At 39.8% G+C, this 18,144-nt stretch overlaps 1 protein-coding gene across 1 annotated transcript in view; it reads left to right on the top strand.

Annotated features, from left to right (window-relative positions):
- The window catches only part of AGBL1 (AGBL carboxypeptidase 1), a gene marked incomplete at both ends in the record, with an annotated part of 284,899 nt that overhangs the window by 145,070 nt on the left and 121,685 nt on the right, over nt 1-18,144 (top strand). The window contains 3 exons of the mRNA XM_084293364.1: nt 2,323-2,452; nt 7,142-7,273; nt 11,108-11,284. Of these exons, the coding sequence (XP_084149490.1) occupies nt 2,323-2,452; nt 7,142-7,273; nt 11,108-11,284 (439 nt within the window). The remainder of the gene's footprint in view (nt 1-2,322; nt 2,453-7,141; nt 7,274-11,107; nt 11,285-18,144) is intronic.

The raw sequence follows: 18,144 nt of genomic DNA, 5'->3' as shown, positions 1-18,144 counted from the left end.
TGGTAAATTGCATCACGGGCAGAGTGAAGTTTGCCCGAAGACTGAGACATGTCAGCATGCTCTGTGGAAACTGTGCTCATGTACAACTAACACCTTCCAGTCCATGGGCCACAGCAGAACCAGATGCTGCAGTGGGAAACACTGGTGCCTTGTAACACCATCTACTTGGCTTTAACACGCATTAACGGAGTTTTTTAGGAGTTTTTCTTGCATCCTTTTTGAAGAGCTCTTGGGATTTCTTGTATACTCTAAAGGATTTACTTATTTATTTAATTTTAACAAAGAGGCTTTTAGTTTAGTCTACGAAACAGTGAAATAAAAATTGAGCTTGGTGTTAGCTTGACATTAATCTCTATATTACTGCATCCTTTTGGGAGTAGTTCATTTGTCATGTTCGTACTCCCCTGCATGTTTGGCTTGATACGTTGGAGTCTCCCAGCAAGTACCAAGGCATTTTAGCCAAGGGAGACATGCGGGTGGTTTGAGAAGACATAAACCAGTGTCAATTCCAACAAAAAGGCAAGGGAGAAGTTGTTTTATTTAAGCAATAATAGTGCTGAAGAATTATTTGTGCAGTTCTATAATAACAATAAGACTTTTTTTTTTAGTTGTTAAAATGAAGAGTGAGAATTAAAGTCTAGCCATCATTCAACTATTGTTTTCAATTAGTTGTGCTCCCTGATACAACTGTTGGGCAGGCAAACATCGCATGCTTACGTCAAGGAAGTGGTTGGTGCTGGGTCTTTTTTTTTCACCAGTCACCAATGAAAAGATGATTGTTTCTGAATGTAATTCAGTGATTCTTTTTGGAGTTGTATCTGCTGAAAGGAAAACATCTATGAACACAGGTTCTTGACAGAAATACAGTTGATAAGCTCATCTGAGCAGCTGTGGTCCTGAAGGTCGGGAGAGGTGAGCCTCCAGGTACCTTTGCCTGAAGGACCATTATGCAACAGAAGTGAAGTGGTTGTGTTTTCACTTCGAATTTTTGGCAGAAGCATCATATCAGTATTCAATGACTTCCCATGTGTTAGCTTTTGCTAATGTTTTCCAAATGGCAGAGTGAGTAATGTGGGAACTATGGATTATGAAGAAAGAGGGGAAGTCAGGTAACACTGAAACTAAAGTTGGAATGGATCTTGTGATGTTGCCAGAAGCCCCAAGATGGCATCAGAGACCTTGTTTTTCTACATTAAAAACATATGAAACATTTTTAGTGACTCTTATTTTTTTCTTTGTCATGCTTTCTTATCCAGTTCTCTCTTGTTTGTACTTTTATTTATTTTTTATTTTTTATTTTTTTTAATTCCTACCTTAGGACCCTTTCTCTCTAAGCATTATTTGCAAGGCATTGATAATACCAAAGCTACTACTTGCAACACACCCCAGTTGCACTTCAAGATTCTGCCTAAACACCACCAAATTGCATCCCTAGGAATACATTTGTACTTTGTTACTAGGAGGCTAGAACAGCAAAGCTGGATGCAACTGTGTAGCTAGAAATTTGCCCAATACTGAGGATAATTAGGCTCTGTACTACGCACAGTCACTAATGAGGGAGATTAGACAGATTTTGCAAAATTGTACAATGATGTACTGCTCCATACAGTCAAATATCCTGCAGAATTTTCCACTGATCACTGACTCAGGAACAGAATATTTTCAAGCCAACTAAAGAAAACACTTTCTCAGTGCAAATCTAGGATCCTTATTTAGCTTTTTATTCAGCCTTTGCAGTGAATCTAGGTAATTGTTCTACATAATGATGTAGCATGCATCAAGATCTTCGTGATGTGCTTCAGATAGCTACATTTCTCGTGAGCAGAGAAGCTTAAATGAGATATCCAGCTCATCTCATTTAAGTGCATACATATTTCAGACTGGTCGAAGAGATTCAAGCACCTGTCTTCAATTAGAATGAGTAGGAGTTGGATGTACTTATTTGCTATAGAGGTTTTGAGAAGCCTTTGCTCTATGTAAGCTGGCTGAATTTTGTTAGATAGCACGGAATTTAAAATATTTCCAAAGATATTTTGTTTGTAAGTAGTCTTGGTTATGTATGTACTTAGGTAAAGGAAAAACTGTGTTTATTTTCAGGACTGCAACTGTGTGAACCTTAGAAGGAAAGGAAGTGATAAAATGTGCTTACTGTAAGCACCTTTGAAAGTATGCGCTGTTGAGTCATTCCAACCCAATGTTCAAAATCTTTATATTTGTGTTTTAATTTACATTCCCTGTCCTTGTGCCATGTCTTGGCAGAACTGGAAACTCTCTGGAACCAACTGTTTTGATGGTTTATGATGTGTTGTTTTTTGATTTCAGCCATCGCTGTTCCTTGAGTGGGGATGATCTGAACAGACAGTGGTTGAAGCCCAGTTCCCAGCTTCATCCAACTATTTACCACACCAAAGGTCTTCTGTACTATCTGCGCAGCATTGGCCGGGCTCCTCTGGTGAGTATTTTCCAATGTCTTTTATAAGTTACTGTGTGTAGATTGATTATTGCAGTTGTGCGAACAGCTTTGTTTTAGAGCTAGAGAGATTTTGAAAGTATCCTGTGCTGTTATGCTTTCATCTTATAGATCTGTTTTGAATGTCTTGGATTTTCTACTGAATCTTCTAACCAACAACTCCAAATTTCAGAGCCCTTGCACACCTGTAATATGAATATGAATTCTTTAAATCTCTTTAATATCCTTAGAGTATTCCGACTGAGCTAAATATTGTTAATAGGTTATTGTTATCTTCCTGACAAGAAGATGAGAAATTCTGCAAAGACTTATTCTGAATGGATTTTTCAAAAGCCCATGCTGGAACAACCTATGCAATCCCCAAAACACGGGAAGCAGCCCTCAAAATGGCTGAACTTCCACATTGCTTTGGAGAGGAGAAGGAGATGACTGGATTTTAGACTACGAGAAATTCATGAGAAGTGATTCTAGTCTCAAAGCTGCAGCTGGGGCTGGTCTGGGATCTGTCCCATCTGCTCAGTCTTGTTGTCCAGCAGAATGAATAGTTCTGAGACCTCAGGATAAAAAGCACGGGGAAGTTCAAACGTTAATGAACAGAAATGTTCATTAGACTAGCAGGTTGGCTGCTTATAGCTACAGTCATGCAAAAAATGTCCAAAGATACATAATTCTCTCTAGTCTTGACAAGGTGAAAATGCCTGTGAGCTTCTTTAAGTGAGTTTTTGTGGAAATGTGATTTTTATTTGTATTTTTATTTTTTGGCCAAGGCAATAGCCTGGCAGCTCAGCTCTGCACTCTAAGAAATCTCACGGAAGCACAGCTCACAGTTGTGAGCTTTTCACCAACCTTTTTCTTTGGTTTAGAGACATATATGATCAGTTCTGGTTTACTACGCTATTTTCTATTGGGTCTTTTTTAATTCGAAACCCTCACTGTCATAGCCAGATGTGTAAAGTTGAACGTGCACACAGTACAAGTTTTCATCATTGCTGAGTGAAGGGAAACTATTGATCCCATCATCTCTCTCACTCACAAGCTGCATGTCAGACTTGGTAAACTGATTTTTCTCTTCCTTTGAAGAGTACATCAGTTTTAGGCTACACATGCTCAAAAATGCATTTTCCCTGCTCCAGAAGAGAGCCGAGTTTCTTCTTCCCTGGCCCTGCTGCCAAGATCCCATGGAGCCAAGTTCCCAGATAGCCAAAAGATTTTTGTGAAGCTACTTAGTTTAATTTATCCTGGAGATGCGCAAGCAGTTTCTTCAAAGCAAAGAAAAGCTTGAAGGAGGAAAGAATTTCAAAGTTAACAGCCTTTCAAAACCCTTTTAATTGGTAAACCCTTCCATAGCAAACAGCCTGCCTCTGGAATCCCAGTAAACCAAGGGGCTGGAGGCACTGTGGCATTGCAGCTCTCCACTGCGTGGGATCTCTTTCCAACTCAGAGCAGCAAAGTGGGAGTGTTAGAGAGTTGTGTCTTGGAGCAACCAGGTCTGAGGGGGAGAGAGGTGTTGCTTTCTCCTTAAGCATTTGTGGTGAGAAAATGCTAGGGTTTACAAGTTATGGTTGACAATGTAGCTGCAGTATGCAACAGGGAACGTGCAGCTCATACAGAGAGACCAGGATGCCCTTGGAGGGGACAGAAAGAACCTCCTAGGGACCAGGAGACACAAAGCAGAGTTTGCTGCCATTCAAAAGTATTCTGTCAAGCTTGGAAACAGATCTGCTTGTAAGGATGCTTGTAAGGATATAGTTTTTTTTTTTGGGGGGGGAACAAAAAAACTAGACGTGTCTACCTCAAAACTCTGAAACTGAGTCCTCTCACAACACCACTAAGGAAAAATGGAAATTTTGCAGGAAAATCAAAGAGATTTTGAAATGATCTGTTTTCCAACAGAGTTTCTTGCTTACCGTTTTCTATTTTGCTTTTCCTTTGTTTTAAAAGCTGCTTGGTTCTGTGAGTCATGAGGAGGGTTGTTTTTGAGTTTGAAAGCAGTCCTTACCTCTATGATGATCAGTGCTGGCAAATAACTTTAAATAGATAAAAATTTGCATGTGTGTCTTGAGTCATATCCCAGTGAGCACAAGACTTGGAGTTTGACTGTGTGTTAGTGTCCCAGCTATGCAGAAGGACAGACTGGAGAAAAAGCAGATGGGGAGGTCCCAGGTTTGCTTAGTGTTTGCCCAGACAGGAAAATTTCTGTATTGTGTGTTGAAATTACAAAATAGAGCTTTTTCTTCGCTGAATAGTGAGGCGTACACTATGCTGTGGTGTGAAAATGAGGCAGAAGAGTGTATTATAAAGAACAAGTTGTTATAAACATTGAGAATAACTGCAGTATTCAGCAAAGTTAATTAAAGCGTAGGATTATAAGACTTGCAAATGGAATGAAAATATTTCCAGTAGCACTGACTTCTCTGCCATGGAATTTGGTGACAATCAGTGGAAGATCCCATGGCCTGAAACAGCAGCAGTGTTACATAACCTGGCTTTGATAATCCTTTACTAACACAGAAGGCTCATTCCAGACCTGTCATTAAGGACTCATCGGCAGGTTTCTGGAGATGCAGAATTATAGACCTCACACTTACTAGGCAGCCCAGCTATCTGAATAGCTGATCATCCCTGTGTGGTTTCTGATAAGTAAAGTAATCTTTTAGGTAATAATATATGCGTCTTTTGCGTATTAGTAATTCTGTAAATTGGCAGGTAATTGATACCCAGTTGAGCTGGGATCTCTGCCTTGAACCAGAATGAAAGCTATAAAATCTTCTTTTTGATATTCATAGGAATAAATTCTAGGTGGTACCTGTGGTTAACCTAAACTATGACTATATGTCACTGAAAGCAGAGATGGAACACTAGCTGGAAAAACGTCTGTCATTAAGAGATCCAATAAATGCAGCTGTTTGGAAGGGACCATTACAGGGTAATTCCATGTGCTTCAGCCAGCTATTTCTAGTGCATGGGTTTTATAAACCCTGTAAAATATGCACACTGCCTGACAGGGCTGAATGTCTGGGGTCTGTGCAATGTTGTCTTTTTTTTTTTTTTTTTTCCCCTTTGGGAAGGATGCTGATTGTAGGCTTGCTCTCGTTAGCAGCTCTCAAACTGCTCTCTTTGTCCTCCCCTTTCTGCCTTTGCCAGGTGGCAAGGGTATAAGCAGTGCAGGAGCACTTGTTGCTGTGGAGGTCACTGATCTTATGCTTTACATGTGGAATGCTCTGTGCTGCATGGATGGGGATGTGCAGGTCCAGAGTCCTACAAAGAGAACCAGAGCTGAGTGGTGGTGTGCGAAGGAACATTGACAAGTTGGAAAACAAAAGGAGCAGGGTATAAGCAAACAAACTGCCAGAGTGAGGTTTTTGTCAAGATAAGCTGAATTGTCCAACTAATTAGGAGCAGGGAGATGGTTCTTCATGCGTGTATGCCTTAGCATCTTCAGTTTGTCAATGTACAGTTTGTCAGAGGAGCGGAAGGAATTTAAATACTCAATTCCTAGATAATTAAACTCCATGACTGCCTTCAGCTAAACTTAGTTACTGTATAACTGGCAAATAAACATACTAGGGTAAATCTTGCCTTAACAGTTGGTGGAAGAAGCTCAACTGCTCCATCTGTTTCTCCCCTCCTGTATACGTGTTTATGTAAGAATACATATTTTTCTCCCCCATATTTTTCCCCCATCTCCCTTTATATTTTTTCGTAATTCTTTCCTACCTTCCAACACCTGTTCCTTTGTCTATTGCATATGCCCCAGAAAACAATTTCAATGAGATCTTGAAGCTCCTTTCTAATAAGTGGTGAATATTGGTTTAAAATGAACCAATTTCTTCTCTTTAGAAATTCTTGCCTTTCAATGACAGATTTCTGAATTTTCCTGATAAAGACATGGAGAATATATGTAACAGCAGTGTGTATATTGACTTCATATCTCAGAGGGTACTGAGATTGATTACTCTTTAACACTTGGGTCAATATTTACCTCTTAGGTCATTAAATCGTGATTTTCATTTCTATAGGAGTTGATATCTGCCTATAAAGGCGATCAAAGATTCCACTAAAACTAGAAACGTGCCTTACACCTAGCTTATATGACAGCTGACATAAGAGAGATGGATTAAGTAGATATATTAGATAGTGTGGAATGAGATTATTTGCCATGAAGATAGGTCATGTTCTGTGCTTGGCTTCCAGGAATTCATGCAAAGATCTGACAGCATACTATACGTTTTCACATGAGTGTGCAATTATATTTTCCTGAAAATTAAGTAGCACTGGTTTTGAATTTAAAGAAGCTGAGGTGACGATTAATTGCTGAGGAAAGTGCAGTTTTAGAATCTCTTGAGAATAATGCTAGAGTTTAGAAGTTGAGAAGTCAAAGGAGCCTGACAAATTGCTTTGTTGTATCCTAAGTTACCATGAACTCTCAGGTTCCTGAGTTGCCATGGATTCTTGCACAGGTGTCATGTTTATTTCTGCTGCAGATGGAAATGCACTGGTCTTGACTCTGGATTCCTAAGATCATGTCAGATCCAATAGATAAAACAAGATACAACTGACTAACAAAGTTTGACACTGATTATAGGCATGGCCCAGAGTCTGATCTTGTCTGAAGAGACCGGGGGAAAAAAAAAAAAAAAGTGTTCAAGATTTTGCCTTTTACTTCTTTAGGTATTCTGTGACTACCATGGCCACTCTCAGAAAAAGAACGTGTTTCTCTATGGTTGCAGTATCAAGGAGACCTTGTGGCAAGCAGGCTGCACGGTTGACACAGCAGTTATCACAGAAGATGTTGGCTACAGGGTAAGTCTGCTTGGTTCCTTTATGCAATTACTGACATGTACGTGTGCATACATTGCTCTCCAAGACAAGGCCAACTCACAAAATTTGGGTGTAGGTGAGAGCTTCCCTTACTCCAGAGGAGTAGATATTCAGAAAACTTCAAATCATTCACAATGTCTCATGCACCAGGTATCAGGACAAACGTTGTCAATAGGTGGGTCCCTATTTATTTTATTTTAGTAAGATGATGTGTCTTTGGCCACAGACTGTTGAAATGCTATAGTTTTGTGTGTTCTGTGAGTTCCAAGTATATGTGTGCTTTTATCACCCCGCCATAATAAGAAAATAAAAAGGTATTCCATAATAGTTACTGACGAAATGTCACTGTGCCTTTGTCCTACTCAGTTGAGTTGCTTCCTCACAAAATGCTCCTGGTCCCAATGAAAATGCCAGAGAATTCAATGGATGTCAAACAGATCTAACACAGTGAAGTTTTCATGGCAAGTGCTGGGCATCATAAATGGGGAAAAAATTCTGGGATTTGAAAGAACGAATATTGAAATCTGTCTTGCTTCTATTTCATCAAACTCTTCTCTGGATTTTCTGCTATCTCTTTTTTTTTTTTTTTTTTTTGCATCTGTCTAGATGATATTTTCCTCTTAAATGACAAATTTCCATGAAAAAAAGATCTGATAAGCTATATTTATAGTCTTAGAAAAGGTTAATTTTGTAAAACATTAACTGTGGCCTTAAACTAATTATAGAGGTATAGCTTGTCTAACTGCAACCTGAAATAGGTTGACAAGTCTAATTATCCTTCCATAAGGTTACCACATCCTGTGTTGGTCTTAAAGCAGTGTACATACCATACGGCCACTTTCCCTGAAGAAAGTACTCCAACATTCATCATAAGGGGTCCCTGTGGCAAACACTCTGTTTCACAAAGAAAGCAGGAAGGGTGCTTACAGTCATGATATCTTTTGCTGTGTTTGAATTCAGGCAGCTTGAAAAGGCTGGGGATGGTTCACTGTTACACAAACAGAATTCAAATGCTGCTTTCAGCATCTGGAGCCTGTCTTGAATCTGCAATGAAGAAACCAGGAGCAAGCCTCCAAGGCTGTCCAAAAAAACTCTGCAGTGGCCTATATAAAGGATTCTGTGGTTAGAATTCTCTCTTTTTTCACGATATGGGAGGTTTCTGTCCTGCCTCCTGTAGATAACTGGGGATCGGCCTGACCTCCACAATGGATTTGCTCCTCAGGAGCAGGAACCAAATACCTCAAGAAAATGGTGATTTTGGAACAGCCTTTGCATCATAGACATAAACCATAGACTGAACTGTAGCCCTTGGCAATTCACAGGAGTAAGAGTCTTTATTACTTTCTATTATTTTGTGGCCTTAGATGACTTGTGCAGCATTGGCATCACAAAACCCAGTTTCAGGATTTGTCCTTTTGATAGCCATTCCAGGCCCCTTTGAAAACAATTTCTGCAGGGACTTCAGCAGAGAAACCTAATTCCATTCTCCTCTAAATGGGAATAGTGGTTTTTGGACATGGTCCTGCATGAGGGGAGCAGCTCTCCTCGCTGTTGTGCATGTTAAATCCAGCTGTGTGAGAGAAAGGGAACAGTCACACTGCTGCATTACTATAAAAGAATCCTTTAAAAGGGTGTGTTTTCACCCTTCCAAAAACACAATTGAAAGATAATTAATGAGAAAAATAAGTAGAGAAGAAAGAACCATTAGTGTGAAATCCCGTGAAAGCTGGTAAAATGAACAGAATATTAAATTCAGATTTGCTAATGCTCCTAAATGAGTCCTGCGTACAGAGACATTACTGTTACCTGCCAGCATTTTTATTTAATTGTATGTAAAAGATTGATTATGCATATAATTTCAATTGTTTTTAAAAGCTAAACTGGATTAAGGATCTGATTATTGTATTTCATAATGTATATATATTTACAAAAATCTGTGTTGTTTCAGATGAATACAGAATGAAAGCTATCTGTACCTTCAGACACAGTTTAACTGGATCTAATGATAGTGCTCAGGATTATAATTGTTTGGGTGATATGACTGCTGTGTTTTGTTAATTCGTGTTCAACCCAAGTCCAGGAAAACCTGGAAGCTCTGCACGAAAGCAGCAAATTATACTTTGAAGCAAATAATACTAGCAGCAAATAATACTATTTTGCAACAAATACTTTGAAGGCAATTCAGAATGCTTAGTCTAGAGCAAGCAGTGCGTTTTAAAGATTCCTCTCTTCAGTATGCTCACAGAAAAGGGAGTGCTGCAGTTCTTAGTATCATGCTGGAGATCTTAATGTGAGATTTAAAGCTCATGTTGATCTCAGATTTAAAATATAATTTATTTCTCCCTTTGTTCTAGTTTTCTCCTTTTTTTTTTTTTTTTTTTTTTTAATCTAAAAAAATAAGTAGGGTCCATTGACAGCTGTAACCAGGATATACTAAAAATTGACATTTACTTTTTTGTTACAGAGATATGCATGGTTAAGCTGTTTGCAGGGGATATTGCAAAATAGTTTAGACCAAAGATTTATCATTCGTGTCAATCATGCTTTAGGAAAAGACCTGCTGTTAAACCTTACTCTTTCAATGTTGATGAAACCAAGAATTCCAGCACAGTGCTATGAAGTAAAGCTCCACAGAATGGAACTACAATTGCTCATAATCAATCAGTGAACCTGATTGTTATTGGGAAGTGAAATTAGCCGCTTGGCTTTCACCGCCCAAACTGAATGAAATTCAAGGGTAAATGCCACTAGCAATGAGCAGAAACTCCTTCTACGTGATTCCATTTGGTTCAGAAGTTTAAGAAAGCTGTCATCAAAGAAATAATGAATGTCCTCATTTTGCTTGCTGTTTTCTAGATGGACCAGATGGTCTTTTGGCATATAATCAGGGGAGTATGCAAGCACTAAAATTTACACACATGTACGTGTGTATGTAAAGGTTCAGTACCTACATAAAGCACACCTAGTGTTAACGTATCTAGTATATGTTTTTACAGGTGTCATGAATAAGTATGTGTTGCCTCCGCACTGATGGAAGGTTTTGATACTGCAGTGTGTTAGGAGTGTTTATAGACTGTTTTAGAAAATATGGTTTCTAGAATAAGAAAATTACTCAGGGCTAAGATATAACTTTTACTGGGTTTTCATGATTACTTTTTATTGTAATTTCCTAAATGAAGTGTATAAAATACACCGTTTGGACCCAGATAAGAATATTTTGGTTTCACAGTGCAAGGTAGTTAAATGCTAAGCCCTATTTTCATGTAATTTTCTGTGACCTTCATTGGGATTACACATCCCCTTTCTCTGCTGTATGCTAGGTTCAAAAAAAACTCCTCCCATAGCTGAATCCCTTGTCAAATTGTGGATGTGTGATGGCAGGAGATACAGTGGGGCTGAAGAGGAAGGAAAAATCGTGTACTGAGCTGTGACTGCAGCCCTCTGGGCAGAACAACACGAAGGTGTAGTTAATGTTGAAGCAGCTTGAATATAAAACTTCGTGACTTCAGCAGCCCATAATTAGTGGATGTGAAAAATGGTTAATTTTGAATGAGATATACCAAATGTACTGTATATTTGGCATTTTAGTCTTTGACTTGAAAGAAAAATAAAACATTAGAATATGAGGATTTCACATGGGATGAACTTAATGAATCCAGTTTGGCACTAGTTGGAGCTATCTTAGTTAACAGCTTCTACAGATAGGTCTGATGATAGACACTTCAAAAACCACAGGTCTTTCTGAAGATGTGTGAGCAATATAAACACGTGTTCATCTGTTCAGTTCATTTTCTCATTGCTGCTACTTTCTCATAGACTCTTCCTAAAATCCTGGATAAAGTGGCCCCTGCGTTTGTCATGAACAGCTGCAGCTTCCTGGTAGAGAAATCCCGGGAGTCAACGGCGCGGGTCGTGGTGTGGCAGGAAATGGGTGTGTTGAGGAGCTACACCATGGAGAGCACATACTGCGGCTGCAGCCACGGTCTCTACAAAGTGAGTAAATCTTCCAAAAAAAACCCTGTGCTACCCTCCTTCGAATGTATGTCTCATGAGCATGGAAGAGTAAAGAGATAGCTATTGCCTTGCTGCTTAGTGTTGCCTGCTTTTTCCAGACCTACTACAGCATGAACGTAGCCTTAATTCTCAGTTTCTCCTTAGGGAAATCTTTCAAGGATCCCTCACTCTTTTAATCTTCCATGCCAGGAAAGTGGAGTCCTTGCTTTGAGGTTTCATTCAAGAGTGAAACGAAAAGAAACTCCAGTCTGGAGCCAAAAACATTGAGCTGAAGGCAGGAATGTTTCTGGGATCATACAGGGCACTTACTCTTCTAAGAGTATTCATAGTGTTATTCAAAAAAAAAAAAAAAAAGTGTTGGCAGGTCATAGGGACATCTTTAAGCTAGATCTAAGGAAATTAAACACTCATAGAATGGTTTGGGTTAGAAGGGACCTTAAAATCATCTAATTCCAACCCCTGCTATGGGCAGGGACACCTTCCACTAGACTAGGTTGCTCTGGTCTATTCATTATTATACTTGTCTTCCACTAGTATTATCATCAACATGAGTACTAGTGGTTGTATGCTGTATGGTACAGGCTGGCTACCTGAGCATTCACTCAGCGAAATGTAAGAACCTGTGCTGAGAATCCTGCGTTTGGAGCTGCCTATTACTGATAGCCAAAGATAGCTTAATCTATGGCTAGTTTAACAGCTGCTCATAAGTTCAAGGCATGCCTTTAACTATGATCTAAATGGACCCAAATTCTGTATAAAATGACGTTCTAGACTTTGTGGGAAGGACCATACTTGCACTGAATACTTCAGAGACAGAAGTCTATGAGATCTCCTGGCACTTCTTTTGTGCACGGGATGAACTCTGTTAATGCATGTAGCTGTTCATAATTTTCCATTCACTCCAGTGGTGAATTCTTTCTCTGTTCCTTTCTCTAACCTGTTGTTTTCATTGAATGGCTTCCATATTCCACCTTATTTCTCCCACTAGGGAGCAATCCTTATCTATACAGCATTAATAAGCGGTTAAGGATTCTAAAAGACCCTTAAGGAAAGAGCCATTATTACAAATAACAATTAATTAATAAGACATTCAAATGATTATCTTTGCAAGCTCTATACTAATCCTTTTATTTCTCTGTAAAGTGTAGCCAGGAAGTACTCAGCAGCTGTTTTAACAATGTTCTCCTATACACACATCAATTCCAAGACAGAAAAGGCAGAAGAAACTGCAGACAGTTTAAAGAAAGTGAATATAATTGCCTTGAGCATTACATTTAACACTCCCTACTCCTGAGAAGTTCTAATGGGTTTTTAATAGGCACCACAGGTCAAGACAGTGGTTTTGAATCTTCTTTAGACAGTGAGGAAAAATTCTACATTGACTGAAGTCAGTGGCAGAAATTCTAGAGATCTCCATGGAGGACGATTTCACTCATTTCCTAAACAGCCACAGTAACACCCAAAAGCAGTGACATATCAGGTTGTATCAATATCTAATGATTTGCTCTCTTCCTCCTTTAACATCTGTGAGGTCTTTAACCCAAATTTGCTTAAATTGTGTGATCAGGTTCTTGAAATAGTAGGAAGAGATTAAATGCCTCATTCAGAGGATGAATATAAAGTGTGCCATTTACAGGTCCCTATTATATGGTGGAGGCACCAAAAAATAAGCAGAAAGACCTGGTGAAGATGAATCTCTTTTTTTTCCTCTCTCTCTCTCTCTCTCTCTCTTTTTTTTTTTTTTTTTTTTTTTTTTTTAATAAATCCTCTAAAATACGTAAATGATTTTCTGCTTTATTTCTTGTTCTATTTTTCATCACTGATCAGGATCACAGACAGGCACTGAGGACATGAGCAATTTGACATGAGTGCTTGTCACTGGTGACAGAATCCAGTATTCTGATGCTGGCCCGTAAAAGTTTTTTGAAATTTCCATTCCTAACATCCTGAAAATGACTTCTGTATGTTGAAAGGCTGAGCCCCAATATCCAACTAGTATCTATCAGGTTATTTCTCTTTCCTTTTTTTTTTTTTTTTTTTTCTTTGCTTAGGATTTTCATCCATCTCAAAGATGAAAGAAATGTAAATATATCCATGAGGTAACGTTTCTTCATTTCATCATAAGGATAATAGAAACACTTTTTGCGTTTTCTCTGATTAAGGCATTTCAAAGTATTTCCACTCATTTTTCCAAACTACTTTAATACCTGACTTGGTAGCACTGAAACAAAATATTTCTTACATTGACTTTTATGCTGGAAATGCATAAAAATGCATAAGCTATCTCTTTCAAATAATATTAATAGGCTATTTCATCTTCCTTTTAGCAGTCTTTAGCATTAGTTCTTGCTTGTTTCTTCTTACAAGTGGATTCTTTAGCGTACAGACTCGATATGCTGACCTGAAGATTTGGTTGCATAATACCATTTAATATTCAGCTTCCATCTGTCAAGCCAAAAGTAGTTCATTAGAATCTGGAACCCCTGAAATATTCTTGTAAATTGGAAGTGAATCACACAAGATTTTTTTTTTTTTTTTTAAGACTTCAAACTGAATACTTCACTCTTGGACCCAAGTGTTGATATGTGTGAAAACAATAGAACTGAGATTAATGCTCAGGTTGCAGATGTCAGCATCATAGATTTAGAGCTTTCTGGTACTTGGATTAGTTGATTTACTGTTTTTACTCCTTTTTTTTCTCTTTTACATTGCCCCTTGTCCTATCATTGGATGTCACCAAAAAGAGCCTGGCTTTGTCCTCCTGACACTCACATTTTACGTATTTATAAATATTAAAAAACACTCCAAGGCCTTGAAGTCTTTCTTCATTCTCCTCAGACTTTGGGATGCAGCTCCCTTCCCTTCCCTTCCCTTCCCTTCCCTTCCCTTCCCTTCCCTTCCCTTCCCTTCCCTTCCCTTCCCTTCCCTTCCCTTCCCTTCCCTTCCCTTCCCTTCCCTTCCCTTCCCTTCCCTTCCCTTCCCTTCCCTTCCCTTCCCTTCCCTTCCCTTCCCTTCCCTTCCCTTCCCTTCCCTTCCCTTCCCTTCCCATTGTTATTTTTTTTATTTTTCTTTCCTTTTCTCTTTTTCTTTCCTTTTCTCTTTTTCTTTCCTTTTCTCTTTTTTTATTTTTCTTTCCTTTTCTCTTTTTCTTTCCTTTTCTCTTTTTTTATTTTTCTTTCCTTTTCTCTTTTTTTTTATTTTTCTTTCCTTTTCTCTTTTTTTTTTTATTTTTCTTTCCTTTTCTCTCTTTTTTTTTATTTTTCTTTCCTTTTCTCTCTTTTTTTTATTTTTCTTTCCTTTTCTCTCTTTTTTTATTTTTCTTTCCTTTTCTCTTTTTTTTTTTTTATTTTTATTTATTTTTCCTTCCTTTTCTCTTTTATCTTTTTCTTTTCCTTTCTTTCATTTCTTTCTTTCTTTTGGAGGTAGTCTTGAGTTGTGGTGTCAACTGCCTCTCCCTGCATGACCTCACAGGCAGAGCCTTTCACCACATCTTCACCACATCTCCGCCTACTTCTCCTTCAGGGTGCAGGCCCTCAGAGGCCCCACATTAGGGCACGATTAATGCCCTATGACGGAGGAGCACCTGGGGAAGCAATGTAGGTAGGGAGGGACGTCCTGTGGCACCAAACCAGGACTCGCTTCCAACCCTCCTCATCTTCTGGCTCCGACAGCCACAGGGCAGGGGCTCCACCACCCTCTGGGCGCCATCCTTTTCCCTGGCACCCCAGGGAGTTGCTCCAGGCGGCCACCTCCTGCTCACGGGCCCTGCTGCTCCTCAGCGAGCGGCCCTGCCCCGAGCCCAGGCCGTCTCCCCGCTGCCCTCCGCCGGCAGCGGCAGGCTGAGGCAGTGCGGGCAGCCAGGGGGCTGAGCAGCCACGGCTCCGGGCAGCCCCTGCGCCTGGGTCGCCACGGTCTCTGCCCGGTGGACGCCATGGGCGGTGTGCTGCCTCACAGCCTGCCAACAGCTTGTGCAGAGCCCCACGCCCTGCCACAGCAGTGTGTTTGTGCTGTGCCAACCCCTCCCTGCTCCTGGTTGGCAGCCACATGAGGTGTCGCCGCCCTCCCGGAGGCTGTTCCTAGGCAGAGAGCCGGGCAAAGTCATGGCTCTGGCTACGCCCAGCCCTTGCCAGCCTCTGAGGAGAGCTGAGGGGGGCGAGGCCCCGGCCTGTTGCTACCCCGGCCACCCCTGTGGAGGCAAGGGCGCGAATTCCCCCCCCCAACTCGTGTTGCTGGGCTGGGTCTGAGGGGAACACTGGTGCACAGAGACATCTGACAGGAATTTGCAAAGAATTTAGGAAAAACAAGAAAGCCATATTAAGGCTGCAAAGGGTTTAAATAGTAATTGCACGAGGCTAGCACAGGTGCCCTCTCTCACCACAGAGCAATGTCGGAGAAGGGCTGAGGTAAACCAGAACCTAGGCTGTCTGGTGGAGAGTCCAGAAAAGACATTGCTAGAGTTTGTCCGAGGCACTGTGTGTGGCCTGTCTTTGACTGAAATGCGACTTTAATTTTTAAAGCAGTTCACTGCGTGAAAGATAAGACAGGAATTTATTACTAACAGTATGTAAATGAGAAACAATAGTGAACCCAGACTTGTTTAAAAGTCATTTGATTTCAGATGGGGCAGGGGGAGGCAGGAATGGAGGGCAGAAATGAGAGGTTAAAAAAAAATAAATTAAAAAATCTGTTGACTCTTCCTGTCTGTGATCAATGGAAATGCAATAAGCCAACTACCCTTAAGGAAGAGAAACATAAAACTAAAGAAACTATTGATCTTATCTGAGGTTTTATTCAACTTAAGGAAGAAGAAAAGAAGGGCAAAAAAAATCCAAACTCTGTTTCATTTTGTCTGGATTGTCCAATTGAGTCTTAGAGGAGCAGTGCCTCCATTTGAAAGTTGCTTAAAACAAAGCAGCCCATTTCCACGGGGATTTCTCCTTCCTGCTTCTACCAGTTTACAACCCTACAGTTAAAACAAAACAAATCAGAAGAATAAACTGCCTATCATTTCTCTCCCAGCGTGAAGGCAGTCTGCATTATTCCCCTGTTGGAACTGCTACCCCTCCAGCCTACCCCTCTAGATTTTTATTGCTGCCTCCCTTTTGCAGGATGTTGAGCCATCTTTTCATCTTTGGTTTGTGAAAGACCAAATGCAAGGCCGTACTGTAAGAAGTTCTACTGAATACACTCAGGACTCAACATGGGCCCAAACAAATTAAGTCTCCAGCGACACACGTTGATATTTTCCCAAGCTTCATGTGCAATTTATTTATAATCTTGCATATCACTTTTGCTATTCTTCTTGGTTTCTTGTTACCTGGCCTACTAATTAAGGCCCCTCCATAGCATGCTGCACTGTGCTGTTCAGTTCATTAACCGTATCTGTCACTCTACAAGTTAATATATATTGTGCCATGTATACAGTTGAGTTCCAAAGCATATGTCTTAATAATACAGCAAATCTCAAAAATTGAGCTACGTGCTCTCTGAGTACATGCTACATTGGAAAAATGTTTTACTTGTCATGTCGTGACTGGTGGAGGACATGAAGTACTAATGGGAATAGACTTCAGCTTCGTGCTTCAAAGGGATTATACACAACAAGGAGTAACAAATGAGTTTTAAAATTATTGCAGATATCTAGACAGTGCCCTTTGAAGGAGATTTTACTGGTGATATGGATCCCTCTTTGAAGAAAGCCTTTGGGGAGAGGTGAGAAGAAAAAATATATATCTCCAATCTAATGGTTCTCAGTTAGAGAAATTGAATACCCCCAAATTTATCACCAGACTTGATGAGAAGGAAAAGTCATCCCTTTGCGGAGATGATGGAAGTAGAGAAAGCAGCACCAAGCAGAGTGGCTGCACAGTTCAAAAGAATTTGTTGATAGTTGTTCAAAATGTCTTTATTGAAAGGAAGACTTCAGGAATTTCATGAGTGATTGTTTGCAGAACTTGTATTCACACTGGAAGAGTTTTCTCTGTTGAATCTAATCACTCAGCTCACAGATTGTGTGGCGAAGCTAACCAGGGGTGGGTAAATACTTAACAAATCTTGTGAGAGAATACTAGAATACTTTTGCTAGAATACCTAGCAAAAAGCATGGCCTGTCTAATGGGGGTGTCTATAAAACTCACCCAAAATAAATTGAGAGTAAATGTTCCTGAAGTTCCTGTATACCATCTACCAGGGAGCTAGGATGTGACATTAGGAACATAGCTTGTATTCTACAGCGTCAAAACATAAGTCTTCACTCGTCCTCCTAAAGCAACAGATCTTCTTCAGAGGATGCCATCTTGCTGAAGCCTGACTTTAGTCCATCTAGTTAGGCAAATAAATTGCACATTTTTTATGCTATATGGGCATAAACTCAGAATAACCTTATTGATAGATGAGGGCCGATAGTTTATATTTTAAAGATGGAATTACTTAAGCACTAAAGGATAAAAGGACTGAGCTGGTGATAAACCAGTAACAGAGCTGGATAAAAAGCCCTGCATCCCAACCTCTTGCACAGTTACTGCAGTGATGAGAGATGAGTCTAATAAATTGGAAGAGCTGACATTATCCATTCCCTGTAACCTGGCTAGCCTGGGCTGAATTATTTCAAACAAGTAATGAATCAGTGAATTACTATGAAACTGTGGCAGAACTAAAGCAATCTACCAAGATGAAAGCCTTTCCTCTTGATACTCCTTCAGAGGTGGACTGCTCTGGTTTGACCCGTTTCTGCCCAAAGTAACCAAATTGTTATTAATGCATCATTTGTCCATTGAATTACAGCACTATTTCTTTATCGTTATCTGTATGCAATGAAAGATTTTCATCTTCCTTATTAT

The sequence above is a fragment of the Netta rufina genome (genome assembly GCF_964035555.1).
Source record: "Netta rufina genome assembly, chromosome: 11".
In the NCBI taxonomy this organism is placed as follows: Eukaryota; Metazoa; Chordata; class Aves; order Anseriformes; family Anatidae; genus Netta; species Netta rufina.
The sequence above is the reverse complement of the archived record's forward strand: the minus strand, read 5'-3'. Positions and strand labels throughout refer to the sequence as shown.